The sequence below is a fragment of the Vanacampus margaritifer genome, chromosome 5 (genome assembly GCF_051991255.1).
Source record: "Vanacampus margaritifer isolate UIUO_Vmar chromosome 5, RoL_Vmar_1.0, whole genome shotgun sequence".
In the NCBI taxonomy this organism is placed as follows: Eukaryota; Metazoa; Chordata; class Actinopteri; order Syngnathiformes; family Syngnathidae; genus Vanacampus; species Vanacampus margaritifer.
In genome coordinates, this window is record NC_135436.1 from 16503759 (window position 1) to 16519900 (window position 16142).

A 16142-nucleotide genomic window follows, 5' to 3' on the forward strand; every position below is an offset into this window, starting at 1 on the left:
TCACCCCAAGCTTTTGTGGGTTTTCACTGGGAATATTGTGTAAGTTAACATACACTTTATAGGTTAACTGAAAACTGTATATTGTGAAAACATATACAAAAAAAGAATAAGTACTCTAGATGGATGTTTTCCACCAGAAAATACTATTACTACAAATCAGACACAGCTAAAGCAGCATAAGGCGCCGTGATGCACTTTACAACGTGTGCGTTAGCTCACTCCCTGCTGAGACCTCACCGCCATATGTGCTTACGCTTTAGTCCCAGAGACAACAAAGCTGTGCCACGCGTCAGGATGCGCTGCCTTTTATTCCCTTGATATTGCCCCTGTCTCAATAAAATGCTCCAGGGGTCGACCTCTGACCTTGACAGCAAGTCTAACAATGCAAGCAGACGCTCTCCTCCACTTGGCAGCCTTGATCGTGTGGGGATACTGAAGCAGTATGGAAATAAGGCACGTACATTTCTTGTAATTGAGTAATATTTTACTTCTTCTTGTTCTCATTATTTATTATTATTATTATTATTATTAATATTATTATTATTATTATTATTATTATCTTCATTTTCTACAGCAGGGGTCAGCAACCTTTTTTAAGCTGAGAACTACTTTAGTAGGCACTGATTATTGCAAAGGGCTACCAGTTTGATACACACATCTGAATATTATTAGGGTCCGAACGACTTTATCCAATATTAGCTGTAATAAAATGATAAAAAATGGTTTAAAAAATCATTTAAAAAAAAGCCAACCCATTAACACATTACAACTAGATAACAAGTTCAAACACGCTTCTAAAAATGAAAGAGGCAAAAAGTTAGCCATTTTTCAGGGATAACATTCAAACTCCACACAACTGCCTACGGCGAGATTCGAACCTAGGACCTCTCGACTGTGAAACTGCTGTCCTGTTATTCATCTTTGGTGTGTGATTGTTATCATCATTATTGCTGTTGGTGCAAAACGTCTCAGTAGGATGCAACCACAATAATAGATTGTTAAATCATGGTTAGATGCTTTTCAAAGTGGAGCCTGTTGATTTAATGATTGTATTGTGCGGCTAGAAATGACGCCAAGCGTTGCCAGGTGATACAAGCCGACGCCCAGCGCACAGACAGCTGCAGTTGACACTCGTGTCCCCCCCACACCCTCCCCGCCCCACATAAGTACAACACACTCAGTCAGGTGTCATGGAGCACACCATCTCATCGCTTTTCGCGTGGGTTCACAATACACTACTTCGGACTAAGCAATAACACTACTATTGAGTCATGAATCGGCCATGCGAGTGGGGCTTCTCGGCCAAGCAAATGGGCTTCGAGGAGGAGGGCTTCTTCATCGACTACGGCGAGGAGGAAATAGTCGATTACCAAGACCCCGGTCAGCTTGTGGTCGCTTTGAAACAAAAGGAGGAAGAGGTTATTTTGGCTGCCCAGCTGGGGAACGCGTTGCTCTTGGAAAACCGTCAACTCAAAGAGCAGAGCGACAAACTGCATGAGAAGTACGCAGATAAACTGGAGGTAAGTTTTTTTTTTTTTAATTAAACACGAGGTTTGTCTAGAGTTTTGTGTTTTTGGAGCGCAGTGGGCGGTAAATACAAGTTAAGTGCTCTCTGGCAAGCTGGCTTTCTGTGTATGGAAAACGCGTCAATAGGCTACAGTACACTACTTCAGTTAACGTGATTCCGCAGATCCCCCCTACCCCTTCCCCGCCCCAATTTTTATTTTTATTTTTTACTCGCACTGGTATCCAATATGTATAAAATACGCCTATATATTATCTATAACGCTACAAAAATAACTAAAGTGTACAACTTGTATGTTTACTGTACACATTGTGAGCTTCAAATCCACTGATGAATCACAATTCGTTTTTGCCGTATCGGCACAATTGTAGATGAATTAAACTGTACAGCATTTTCAATGCTAAGTCTCTTACATACAGTACTGTGAACTGTGCCATAGACACATGCACGCACAGTATATGGGGTATATATGCCACGGACTTTCGACTTCCGGGTTTTACACATCAGCGCCGATTGTGGCCGCGTTCCAACACCCTCACCCACAACCCTGCGCCCCCCAACCGCGCGCTCCCGCTCATCGGCGGGAGGGCGTCTCGGCTATCTGAAATGTTCCGGACACCGAGACAGACATTACAATCTCGCAGCCTCGCACCCGTCGACGGGAACGCGCAACCGAGGGGCACAAAAACGGAAGCGCTGAAACTAGGACGCGGCCCACACGGTCCGCAAACCAGAAACGGAAACAAAGTTGACGGGTGAAAACCCAGAAGTCGGAAATCCCGCCTCCTCCGTGGCATATAGTGCATTTGAGGTTCAAAAGCGAAAACGCCTGTCGCCTGTTTATTCGTGTGGTCATGGGAAGTGTTTACCTTACTCGAGTGGGAAAAAAATAATTGAAAATGAACATTTAATTGCAACGTCAACAATAATATCCGTCTGCTGGTCTGTCTGTCCTCTGAACTCGTGAGAGATATTTGGCATTCGCATGCCGTAGCAAAAAGTTTGCTCAAGAATGGGCATGGTGGTGCTTTTGGACTGGTTAATGGAATTCATTAGTTGTGACTCAAGACTTGTTGTTTTTTTGGCATTTAAGAATGAGTTTACATGTTTATGATTCATGTGTTTTTTGTACCCAATCAGGAGCTGGAACAGAGCAATCATGAGCTACGCTTAAAGCTGGAAAACTGCCAGTCTCAGTGGAAGAGTCAGGTGGGCGACCTTGAGAGGGATGCGAGGGAGTTGACTGCTCAGGTGCAGCGACTCACTCAGGCCTTGTGCCAGGCTGAGAGGGACAAGGCACGAGCTCAGATGGCTTACAGTGAGAACACACAGCAAGTGAAGGAAAAACTCAATGCTGTGAGTCCAATCGCACATCACACATACACAGGTCTGGCTTTGTGTGAGAATAATTGGCTTGTGTCTATGTGAGAGGCCCTCAAGGTGATCATTTAACAACAGACTCAAGTGCCAAAGCAGATAAGGCAAGCACTGACCCAGTCCACCCCACACATTGACACTGTGTTCTTTATAAGCCTCTCGGGTATCAGCCTGACACACAAGGCCACGCACACAGCCCTCAGTTTTTGTGCTCTCACACAGTAAAGCAATGTGTGTTTTTATTTAAACAGCAGAGAGAGATTAAAAGCTCATTCTATTTTAGTGGGAGATAGATTGTCTGTTTTAATGAAGAATAAATAAAAAAAATGCACAGATTTAAGGAATAAACAGGTAAATCTCTTATTCACGAGCAATCTCCCATTTATGTATTATTCAGATCCAATACAATATCAGGAGATATAGACGCAACTACGCTTTTGTTTTGATTGGTGCCACTTTATCCCAAAACCCTTCACAAAGTTTTATTGTTCTTCAAACCAATGGTAAATGCACAAAAAACAAACACTGATGAAATGATGTCCTTCTTTGCGGAAATGATAGGTAGAGAAAACAGAAAATTCGGAGTATTTTTGATACTTTACAATTAGGCATGTAACGATTCACTCAAGCCTGATTCAATAAAAAAAAATATTTTCAGTTTCCGATTTTCGATTAGTTAAAAAAAATTCTTAAACAAAATTATTCATTTGACAACCAAAATATGTTTTTATTTTAACATTTACATTTTGTCGTTTTTACAAACATTAACTTTTTGTAACTTTATAAAAAAATTTAAACTAAAAAAATGAACTGTTTAACTACATTTTTATCTTGTTATAATATTCTGCCCTTGCAACACGTTCTCAGCTCAGAATAGAAAACTGCCATCAATTTCAATTTTAAGGAAAATGTTATATTGCTTTTTTTTTTTCTAACTTTCTGTCATTTATTAAAAGTACTATTGGTATCTTTATCGGCGACTACTCATTTGAGTACTCGTAATAGTATCGGTCTGAAAAAAGTGGTATTAAACATCCTTAATATAAAATATTTGTGTTTTGGCAAGACTTTATTATACAGTACTGTAGCTCATTTTGGTACACACTGGTGTTCTTTAGCTATTTTTGTTTCTCCTGCAATCATATGACCGAATGGAAAATTATTCTCGTCAGCAGCCGAGTCATCATCATTTGTGTTCAGTCAAACATTAATAGTTAGGAGGTAAGTAAGCACTGTTTACTGCGAGGATAATCAAAACAGTGACGTATTTAAGGACTTCTTATCTACCTGATTTACCAAGAAGATGATTAGACTTTGTGATCCTAAGACGGAATTGTAAAATTGTTCAAGCGGATTTCCCTAGATGTAGAGATGTACATCACACTTAGAGAATTTCCTTGTGCAGGAGAAAAAGAGCAGCTATTTAGTTCCTGCTCAGTTAAAAAATAATCCAAAACAACACTCCCCTCCCATGTCTCAAGGTCCACAAAATAACAGACTGCGAATGTGAACGTGATGTCTTTCCATCCAAGGGCTTACACTGGAGTCCAGAGCCCCTTGAAGTGCAGGAAAAAGCCAATTTAGATAAAAACCTAGGCTGTTGAAGGCAAAGGAGTTGGAGTAACTGTTTTCTTTGGCGTCAGCTATGTTGTAAAAGTGAAAGGATAGAGAAAGTGTGGAGAGGAGTGCTAATGTCGAATGACATCTCTTTACCCGACCTGGTGTTGGATGCTTCTCCTGGGAATTTGGTGAGTAGTCAGTGTAGTAATTTTGTGTGTACTGTGGGGGGGGAAAAAACCCCGAATTTAATATTAACAGCATAAACCAAAAAGGTTGGAAATTTGTGTTGGGTGTTTTGGTTGTGTTGGTCACTGTAGCACAAAAGTACACCAACGCTTTTCCACAAGTCTTCATGTTTTCAGGCCACTCTGCTCTGTTATACACAACTGTATCAAATATATTGGCATGTAGTGGAGAAATAATCAGCCAAACAACTTTCTGAACTTTTTGTTGTTTACAAGAGGGGATTTTTGTTCTGTGCGGACCACTTGAGTGGATTTGTGTTGCTCGTGTAGAGGGATCAGCAAAACAGATGTGAACAGGAAAGTTTGGCTATACTGTTGAGGAAATGTTTGCATGAAAACAATGCGACTGTTTAGATAGTTGCTCAAGTGTTGAGTTTGCAGTAAGATACGGGAGGGAGTTTACCCACGGTTTTATTCACTGTTTTTCTACCTGCGGCAACATAAGAAGCCGTCAGTTAATATTCAGATGCACCTGTCTTTGCTGGCTTTTGCTTAAATAACCTTCAAGTGATTATTAAAGGATTTTCCTTTTTTTTTGCTATATTCTCAACTTGACATGTACTGTATGTACATTGCAAGCTGCAACCTAAAATATTATAAATGACCCTGAGACAAACAATTGTTTAATGACAAGATGAAAATATTGATACATTTCATTTTTTCATGGTGTTAACCATTTGCTTAACTTAAGAATATTGGGTGACTTTGCAAAAGAAGTAACAGAACACAGTACAGTACACTCTGATATTGGCACACTAAACTAAACTGGAGCAGTCTAATCTCATAGTTATGTTTCATTTGAAGTTTGTACTGTCTTTGCTGGTGAACCAAACATGAATGGCCAATTATATTTTTTATTACTCCAATAAATTATTAACTTTATTGCATAAGTATACAATGCAGCAGTTTCTAGGACGCTTGCTTATTAAGTTGGCAGGGCACACAAGCACATAAATAGTCAATGGACAGTTAAATTAGGGCAGTGGTGTCCAAAGTATGGCCTGGGGACCACTTGCGGCATTAGTGGTCACGCATGCACGCACACACACACACACACACACTAAACAATGTTTCATTTATTTAATATTTTTCCTAATGCAGTTCAGAGGGTGTCAATTATACAAGTTTTTTTTTTGCTATTTTTTGTTTTTAACTTTATTTCAAACATTTAAAATGACAATAAAACAAAAGAGCATAATTTGACAATTGTGTCAAAACAACAACAACAAACGGAGACATTAAAGAAAGTTATTCCGCAAAACAATTATGGAATATAACTTTTTGTTCTCCATAAATAATAAAAATGACTACCAAAGAAACCCATTTACAAAAGAAAAGAATTACTGTTCGAAATGGAGTAGGATGAAGCAACTGCTTATCTAGTCCTATCCCGATTTGACCTCACTTATTAGCGGGCTGGTCCGGTCGCTATTTCCTGAAAATAGTTATGGTCCATTTATTGCTTGACATCATTGATCTTAGGATACATTATGATGATAAATTTACAAACCTGGACTAAAACTGTGACGGTGTAAAATCTAGCTTTGCAAAATCTTGGCATCCAATCTTGGACAGACTGCAGTTCAACAATTTGTTATTGGAGACAAATCCTTAGCTTTGGATTTCTCTCGTACAGTATAAAAAGAAATATATCAGCTGAGTACAGTAATCTCTTTGCAACCAAGCATCCTAGAAAGGAAAATACAATATGCTGAGAGGTATAAATCGTTCATTTGCTGTTTTTTCTTTTTGGATTCAAAGAGCAAACAGCCCATCATCACCATTTTGTGCCCTCCCCGAGGGACTTGGCCGTAGCTTGGCTTGTCATCTGCCCTATACTGTAGCCCCTCTTGTGGACCTGGGATGGCCTGGGGCTGGTGGGGCCATATGAGGGGATATCATCTCAGTCTTTGTGTGTCTAACAAATAGAGCGTTCTCCTTCCACTTGTGTCCCTGCTTATTCTCAGCGGGTCGCTGCCTCTATTGTGAGAGGGGTCTGTGTTGATGAGACCAGCCGGTAATTAAGTCATCCCCAGGAATCAGGCTTCATCTTCCTCATTGTGTGCTGCAAGCTCTAGCTTTTTTTCTTTTGTTCATTATTGTGTTCTATTTTACTACACACGCACACTCGCGCCTGTCTCACTTCCTATTTCCATGCCTTCAGACACGTACACTCAAGCTGTCTCCTTTCAGCTTCCTGGCGCACAACATTTGAACCGTTTGTCACTTACAAGACCGCATAGCACACTCTCATCTTGTATTATTTGGCCATTATGGGACCTGACAGCGACCCTTCAAACTGCGTAAGGAGAACGAAGGCTCCCAGATTTGAGGAGTGTGTTGGAGAGGTCAAAGGGTTGTTGTTTATTTGGGCTTTGGCCTTTTACATTAGCACCGCAAAGGTGTTAATTTTTTATTTTTTTTTAATTATTACACTGTGTTGTTTTATTTGTTGCTCCTTAACATTTTTTACATCTCCTTCTTTAGACATACCACATACTTTTTTTTATTTTTATTTTTATTTTTTTAAACTACATAGAGGTATTGTTCTTTTGTTCCTGCAGTGGGGAAATCAGTGTGTTTGATGCAACTTAAACATTAGGGAACAACATGACGTCTCTATTGTGTTGTGGAATGCAAGCATATACACAATGCATTAGGAGCTGGGATAAAAAGATATACATTTATGTTCATTTTGAATAAAATAGTATTAGATTTATTAAAGTTACAGGGCCCTGACACTAAGAAGAATAACCTAACATATTATTCCCATACTGCAATTGGCTGGCAACCAGTTCAGGGTGTACCCCGCCTACTGCCCGAAGCCAGCTGGGATAGGCTCCAGCAACCCCCGCGACCCTTGTCAGGACAAGCGGTAAAGAAAATGGATGGATGGATGGATTATTCCCATATTTCAAAGCAGAATAACCGGGCATGGAAACAATAGAATAGAATACATTATTTATTAACATACTACTTTTGCACCTAGATGGATAAATTGTGTGACTACCTGAATACATACAATCACGGTGTTAAAAGGTGAATTTTTCTATAATTTTTGGTCAATAGCAGGTCTTGAATCTTAGGCCCCCTGGCCTCAAAGCCCCCACTGCCGACCTCAAATGAGATTTAGAAGCTCACATATAGATAGACATACTGGCTACATTCTCTTTTTTTTACTTTGGAGATTGTGGCCTCAATCCTATTGAACATCATGCCCCTGGCAGATTTTAGATCTAAAGTCAACAAATTACATTTTGTGCTTGTTTTTTTTTATGTTCCAAATGTAAAAATGAACTAGTAATAAAAAAAAATATCCACGTGGTATCATCTACAGTAAATATTGTTTACTGTATGCAGGCCATGGAGGTGGAGAGGGTCATGTCCAGCGAGCTGCAGACGCTTAAACAAGATCTGAAGAAAAACACAAACCACAGTAGGCCTCAGGATGAGGAGGTGATCAGCGCCATGAGAGAGCAGGTAAGCAAACGTTTTATATCAGACCAAACTTTAATAAAAATGAGTTGTAATTGAAACATTGGTTTAATGAAGACTATTTTAGCACATAATGTGCAGCAATGAATGGGGTACAAAAAGCACTGGACTCAACATTCAATTTTTTAATTTTTTCTTGTGATTCCTTATCAGCCATGAAAATGTATTAAATGTGATGTGATGCGTTAAGGTAATAATCTAAACATCTGACTTGGGGCACATTTTCAAGTTCAGAATTATAACATTCCAGATTTGGATTTAAAAGAATCTTGAGCACACGAAATATCACATCCTTAGTGCTAAAAATAACTGTCAGGGGTCAATATGTAGGAATATCTCTGAATATTTTTGCGGGCATGTGTCCAGGTGTTGCGCCTCACGCAAAGGGAACAGGCACTGGAGGAGCGTTTGGAGAAGGTTTGCCAGGAGAATGCTGAGCTGAGAGCCAATTTAGCCTCTTTGAACGCACGCCTGGCTGTGCACGACCAGCTCAACCAACAACATAACCAACGGGTAGGCACGCACGTGCAGTCGTGCACGTGTTTAATGGTGACTGGCTGAAGACACTCATACAATTACACTACAAGACAATTAAAGGCATAGCACTATTCCCAGGTGTGTTTCTTAAGTTATTTCATCCAAATTGTATTTCCATCTAGCACATTGCGTTTGACTTCTAATAAGAAAAGGAATTTAAACTCGTCGGCTGCTGATGCTTCAGTGGGATTTTGAAAAGTGTTACCACAACTGACGAGATTTACGAGTTCTTACTGCGACTTTCCCCTGCAGGTCTGGATTCCACACCCTAATCAAGTTTCACGTTTACTGAAAGTAGGAATCTGGCAAGTCAGGATTTCTGTTTTACTTTAAAAAGAAAAGATTCAAATGGCCTTGGGTCTAGAAATCTGACTTTATCACATCCATCTTAAATTTTAATAGTGGTAGAATTCAGTCAGTAAAGAAATAAAAACATCTTCTCAATTGAGAAAATGTTGCTGTAGTTTCTATTTTTACAAGCTTGCATCCCTTTTGCATTCTGTCATCTAAAGTAAACCACAGTATGTAGTAGCTGCTGCCTCATTACACTGTTTGGGTTGTGTGTGTGTGTGTGTGTGTTTTTTAATTGATTTTTTTCTGAAACTTTGCATTTTTATTTACAACAATTGTTTATCGCCAGTTCCTTTAAACGGGTAATTGTGTATTAAAATAGTCAGTCGATGATTACCTCATGTTGCTGGCATGTCATTTTGACCTCGTGTGTTTTTTTTGTTTTGTTGTTTTTGTCAGCTTGCTGAAGCTTTACAGGAGCTGGAGGTGGCACGAGGTCGCTCACAGCAACTTCAAGCACAGGTGGAGGAGCTCGAAGAACAGGTGTCCCTTCAAGAATCCAAGAACCTTGGCGATGCGTCCCTGCTTTCTGAGTTGGACATGGCTGACCTAGGATTCAGTAAGGAAGAGGTACCAAAAAATCTAATATTATACATTATAGCGATCATAGATTGTCAGAACAATTGAAACGATTACCGGTAGATTCCTCCTTTGTCGCTTCACTCGAGTTATTTTCTTTCTTGGTAGCCAAAACTGCCTCGTGTTCATGAACAATCTTTCCGGTGAATTAAAGTTTGAAACTTTGCCAGTATTAAAGACGATCTCTTAAGTTGAGAGCGGAATTTATCCAGATAATTAACATTCCAGTGGCTTCTGTGCTCTGCAGTGATGTGTGCAACCATTTGATATTCCAGAGGGCAATACCTATTTAGATTAGTTTATCAGATTAGTCTGCCTCTGCCCATTCTACATATCTGTTAATAATATTTTGAAATATACAATAAAGTTCTATGAAAAACTCTTATGTGTTTATGGCTCCAACATGCTCCTGAAAGACATTTTACCCTCCGAATCATAATCACTCATCGCTGGATTTGGGCCAAAACCTCTAAAGTCAAAATTTGGCCAATTTCACCCACCTCCCCTCAAAAAAAAACAACAACAAAACAATACTCTTGGTCAGTTGACATGTGTGGGTGACATTTTTTATTATTATTATTATTATGTGCCTTACCACAGTAAAATATGATTTAACTGTACTTATGAGTCATTCAATAGGTTTCCTGTTTGTCAGCCACATTGTTTAAGTGTTTCCTTGTTCCCTGGACCCTCCAGCACGTGTGCACATCACATGTTTGCCACCTTATCATAACATTTATAATTATTAAAGCTGAAACTAACAATTCTGTTAATAATTGATTAAGTTGTTTCTTATTTTTGCTGATTAATCGATGAATCAGATCTATAAAAAATAAAAAACATTTTTTTGTCAGTCCCTTTACTATCACCACCATCTGGCAAAAGTATCCTGAAAGAGTTTACCCAATGACAATTTTTTTTTGGTCATGGGTAAATATATTGATAAAATACAGGTGCATCTCAATAAAAAGTTATTTCTGTGGTTCAATTCCTGTAATTGTTCATTCACTTGACTTCCACGCAGGTAGTGAGGGTTCAATTCCCACTCAGTGGTGATGTGATTGTGAGCATGAAAGGTTGTCTCTGTCTAGATGTTCCCCGTGACAGCTAATGTAGTGAATTCAACATATGCGTTTCCCTATTTTAATTAAACTAGAAAAATCAATATACAATTTGCATAGTATTGTAATTTAGATGTACCCGATAACATGCTTTGAGAATTACTGTCAACATATTGTGCCTTTTCTCCCTTTAAATGTAGCTTTTAGAAGAAATGGGGTTGATCCTTCAGTTACTGAGGCCACTGGCCCAGAAAAGCGCAACATGTGTGGACACAGACCAAGAGGAGAATCTAAAGGGCGTTCTGCACCAACTGAAGACAGTGGCCCAAAGTCTGACGCAGGCCTCTGGAGCACAGGTGACACAACCAGAACATTTACTATTTCATCTAATGCCTGTGGTACGGTGGAAACTCTCTAAAACCAGAATGCAACCAAAGTGTTGCTTAATATGTCATAGGGTTAATTATACTTCTGTAGCAACTTTTCATAGATGAAAGTTGTGACCTAAGCTCCAAATCACTTCTCATGAATAAGTCTTGAACTGAACTGAAGGTCAGTGTTGGATTTGTTTTGCAGTGCTTAACTTGTAAAACATTAAATGCTTGAGGCGCATATGTAACATAGCTTATCTTCAAGTTATGCCAAAGTTAAGTCTTCTATTGTTTCTGCAGTTTAGTATTAACAGTGATAAAAAATTTGTTTTATATTCTTAGCTCATTAAAAATGTCTGTCTTCTGTGGGAATTTTTTTTTTGAAAGCAGAACATCACAAATAAACCAGCGCTGCTGAACAAACACATTAGAACAAAGAAAAGCACATTGTAAATGTTTCCATGTTGAGGTCAGTATTACACATCACCAGTCGCAAAAAGATAACATCACACACTTTTCAAAGTGAGCCAAGTATACCTGTAGACACAGCAACTTTCTTGTCACTGAAGGTGCTGTGGCCTTATGTAATAAGACATTACAGTATATGTGCAAAGTCTCTTTGTCCTGCTCATCCTACCAATGTTGGCTAATCATTACAACTGATAGGTTAAATGCTTTTCTAAGCCTTCCATGAATGTGGGTGAGCTTATACTACCTGTAACTAAATATGTCATCCTGGTCCATTGTATACAAAAAATGTCAGAATCTTTTCTGGGGGAAAGTTTGGAACAAATATATTGCTGCCATTCGATCTCTTGGTTCTTCCTGTATGCGCCAGGAGCTGCAACATGCTTTGTTGTCTGGATGAGTGATCAGTGTGAGAATTTGAGCACAGTGTATGAATTAAGAGATCAAGTGACGCAGTGCTGCTGGGGAGGGTTCTTTATGAGAGGTCTCATCTGGGTGCTCTCATTTCATCCTTTTTCTACGTCATAGACACGTAGTACAATTGTACTGTACAGAAGTTGGATGTGTGAGCTGGATTCTTTAAAAAGGCATTATCTTTTATCCAAACAAATAAATGTTGTACCTTTTAATTTTTGTGTGACGTGCTGACGACACAACACTTCTGCCAGTTATGACAAAAGGTAATTTAATAAAGATAAAGAAACAACTTCAAATAAAACATTTTCCAATTTGAGGCGCATTGTTGTGGCAGCAGAAGTCCTCTTGCCGCGCCGCATTGCTCTGTACCGCCCAGCCATGCTTCATTCTGTGGTCCCCGCCCCTCACCATATACACAATGAATTGGTTTGACGATGGCACGCTGTGCCCTGCTAAATGCAGTGTGAAAAGGGCTGCTTACTTAATAGATTCACATCTATATATAGATTGGAGTAAGCAGCGCTATTATAGCAATGACAACTTGATATATATACCTATCAAGTTGTCATTGTCTATAATAGCAATGACAACTTGATATATATACCTATCAAGTTGTCATTGTCTATAATAGTATAAAAATTACATCAAATAAAACGATAAAGCACCGAACAATTTTTTCCCCTCCAGAAGTTGCAGCTGCAGCAGGAGAATGCTGCAATGAGGCAGAAGCTGCAGAACATCAAAGAGCAGGCCGAAGTCGTCCAGCAAGCCGTCCGCGACCGAGATGAAGCCATTGCCAAGTCAGTCATCCTTAATGCTAAATCTTCTTAAAACCAGTATCATATTTTTACTGGGTGTCCGCTTATCCTTAGAAAGCCTTAAAAAGTCCTAAATGAGTTTTCCCCAAATGAAGGCCTTATGATCCCATGTGATCTCAGTTAATCCTTTAATCAACTGTTCACAGGTCTTCCTAATGCCACAAACATAATTGACAACATTGCTATATTTTCACGGCGCAACCCTCGAAAGAAAGTGAAGAATGTGTAATGAGTTTGCAATCACTCTAAAATGCATCGTGCCTATTTTGAATAATATGCAGTACAAAAAGTATCATTGCAACTTTTAAGACTATTATTATATAACATTGAGCCCATTACACCTATTCTTCATGTCAAATTAAAAAATTAGAGGTCTTAAATCAGATTGTCCTGAAAAGGTCTTAAAAAGTATAACGTTTTGGTTCCTCAAGCCCACAGATACAATGTAGATACAAAAACCAGGGTGGCCAAACCTTTTTCAATGCAAGATTAACACACACACTCGCATAGACGCACACCCACTTATGCCAATCAGCATGATGACAAGCAAAAGTCATAACTGACCCTAGATGTAGATTAGTGAGCTTGAAAAAAGTAAATCACTGCCGACACAGTGGGAAACTTGACACCGTGAGGTGGAGGCAGGGACACGCTTTTGTAGTGTGTAAAGACATGTTCAATCTTATTGTAGCTCACGTGTACTGTTTTAAAATGATGCTCCAGATTCCCTTCTTTGCCATTGAATGAGACTGATAGGGTGGCAGGCTGTAGTGTACTCTAACACAAAATATCTCTCTCTCTCTCTCTCTCTCTCTCTCTCTCTCTCTCTCTCTCGATATAGATATAGATATAGATATGGTAATAAAGTAATAGCACACAAAAAAACTCCCCCCGCCCTCGTACCCCTCACAGTCGACATTAGATAAACTCTTGGTCCAAACAGTTTCTTTAGAACTCACAAGTAACGTGTCTCTATACTGAATGATTTTCCATACATGCTGATTTGTGGCAGGAAAACCCTGATGGAGGCGGAGTTGGTCCGGAGTAAAAACGAAATGATGTCTCTGAACAACCAGTTATTAGACGCTATTCAACGTAAACTGGAGCTTTCGCAGGAATTGGAGGCTTGGCAGGTAAGGTGTCCATCTCTTTTCTCACATGGATTCTTTGAGGCTCTTTACACTGAGAACTGTAACACATTTGTTCGACCACATTGCAACGGTGTTTCGGAGTCTGAAAACGAACTTTTACATTATACTACTGTGATGAACAGAGTCACATGCCGTACTCATGTCAAACTCTAAAAGCCCTATAGGAGCTGATGAAAGGGATGATTCAGAGTATTGTGTATACTTGTAGTGTTTCTCTACATTGCCATCTTGTGGTCCAGCATTCGTATTACAGCTTTCCCAGTCTTTTTGCTTGTCTGTGTGTACAGCGATCATGTCGAGAAACCACTCAACTCATCTTAATTTATATAGCGCTCTCACAGCCAAACATGTCATAAACTAGGTTTTTATATTCACTAAAATTAGGTGGTAATCTCACTTATGTAACAATTCACATGAAGGTGAAGGTTGAAGGTGAATGAATATCATTTTATTGTTACCTCACTATCAGTGTATATATATACAGTAGTTTAATATTAGACTTGCTAGCTGTCTAGCTATCCTTCTACCTACGGAACAGAACATTCATCGTAACATGGATCGACATAAAAGCAATACATTATAATGTATTTACAATTTAGGCATTTCACACTTGTTTTTATATTAGCCTATATGTGTATTGAAAGTGTCATGTGACCCTTTCAGGCTCATCCTTTTTGCTAAGTCAAAATTGGTAAATGACATCACATTATAAAATGTCAGCCTCTGATTTGTGAATTCACATTTTGAAGCCTAGCTGAGTGCATTAAACAGCTATCACAAAGTAGCCACACTTTTGTTTAGGGTTTTCAGTTTTGTCTTGTTTACAGTAATTGAAATATTACAATATTACTTTTAAATACAATTAGATGGACTTACTGTAAAAAAAAATATATATAAAAATTAAAATCTTCGCGATTCCTCAGGATGACATCCAGATCGTCATCAACCAGCAGCTGAGGTCGCAGCAGCAGTCGGAGCATCCTCCAAAGAAGATCACCTCACAAGGAATGTCATTCTTCCGCAAGTCCAGCAGGACCACTTTCCCTTGGAGTGTAGATGCAAATCCCGACAAGGCCCAGTCCCCGTGGCGGGAATGGTTGAGACGAGGCAAAGGGGCATCGTATAGCACGTAAATAACTCTGGGGCTTTCGGCTACCTGCTGATTGCTCAGGAGAATCAGTAAAAAGTGATGGGCGATGGCTGTTTGATGAAAAGCAGCCATGAAGCAACAAAGCACATTTAAAGTTAAGCTTCCTTCTACTGTGACCAACCCTGGAACAAGTTTAGTTTTTTTCCACAGTGGTTTTGCATAAGATTGTAAATATTGTTTATTTTTGAAATATTGATGATTTTGTAAATGTCTGCATTGTTTCTTTATAAGGTATATTTCAGAGCGGCAGCTGGGGTTTTGCTGTTATGAATTAAAAAAAAAAAAGGAAGACCAGGCAATAACGACTGAACAATCCATTTGTATTGCAATTATTTTTTTTTACTTATCAAGTTAAATGTACATGTAAAGTTACATTTTCTTCTCGCAAAAGAGGGAGATTCTGAGAGAATTCCATAAGAACGCTCTTACTAATGCACCATTTATTTTGGGTTTCTGTGAAAATATTTAACACATTTCAAGAAGTCAACCTTTTTGTTTACCAATAACCATTCCATGTTCCATCGTGGCATTGTTTATTTGAAAATGTGACTACATTTAGAATGAGTTCTAATTGTCATATCTAAAAACCTTTCTAGTGTTTCTTCATAATGAGAGATGTTTTGTGGAAAGTATTTTTCCTTTATGCCATAATAATAAAAAAAATTCAATAAGTGCACTAACTTTATTATCCCGTCAGATTTTTACTTTTATACTGCTCACCGCCACAAGGGGGCATCTTTGCATTGCATATGGGGTTGCAATGATGTGCTTTAATGTCTAAACTCTGCATTGCTAATCTCTGCCTAATATCTGTCAGCATCTGCATGGATTTTTTTGTTTGAAATTTGTGAACCTATGTAGTAAATATAGGATGTAGCAAGTCTTTTACAACGGAAAAAATTATCTGTACTTAAAAGTCCTATATTAAAATCCAAATTGTGATAACGTTTCTGAGGGCCAATGATTGACAGGACCCCTTGCTCACACAACACATTGTTGTAAACTGTATCTGTGCATACTAAAATGTAATTTGGGGT

The 16142-nt window shown here is 38.8% G+C and overlaps 1 protein-coding gene across 2 annotated transcripts; it reads left to right on the forward strand.

Annotated features, from left to right (window-relative positions):
- Window positions 1-1136: 1136 nt before the first annotated feature.
- Window positions 1137-15785, forward strand: LOC144052696 (BICD family-like cargo adapter 1). Of its 2 annotated transcripts, none has more exons than XM_077566982.1 (9): window positions 1137-1520; window positions 2666-2881; window positions 8068-8187; window positions 8569-8715; window positions 9490-9660; window positions 10931-11086; window positions 12674-12786; window positions 13817-13937; window positions 14879-15785. In XM_077566982.1, the coding sequence occupies exons 1-9, from the start codon at window positions 1272-1274 to the stop codon at window positions 15086-15088; spliced, it is 1503 nt and encodes a 500-aa protein (XP_077423108.1). In that variant the 5' UTR covers window positions 1137-1271; the 3' UTR covers window positions 15089-15785. The 2 variants fall into 2 exon arrangements, with proteins under 2 accessions (XP_077423108.1, XP_077423109.1); XM_077566983.1 differs by lacking the exon at window positions 1137-1520 and adding an exon at window positions 2198-2381 and having other exon boundaries at window positions 2665-2881.
- The last annotated feature ends 357 nt before the right edge of the window (window positions 15786-16142 follow it).

Excerpts from the sequence above, each read along its gene's own strand:
- LOC144052696 (XM_077566982.1), top strand. The coding sequence starts at position 1,272 with ATGAATCGGCCATGCGAGTGGGGCTTCTCGGCCAAGCAAATGGGCTTC. Across the intron at positions 1,521-2,665 it reads AGTACGCAGATAAACTGGAG|GAGCTGGAACAGAGCAATCA; the intron begins GTAAGTTTTTTT and ends GTACCCAATCAG. Across the intron at positions 9,661-10,930 it reads TAGGATTCAGTAAGGAAGAG|CTTTTAGAAGAAATGGGGTT; the intron begins GTACCAAAAAAT and ends CTTTAAATGTAG.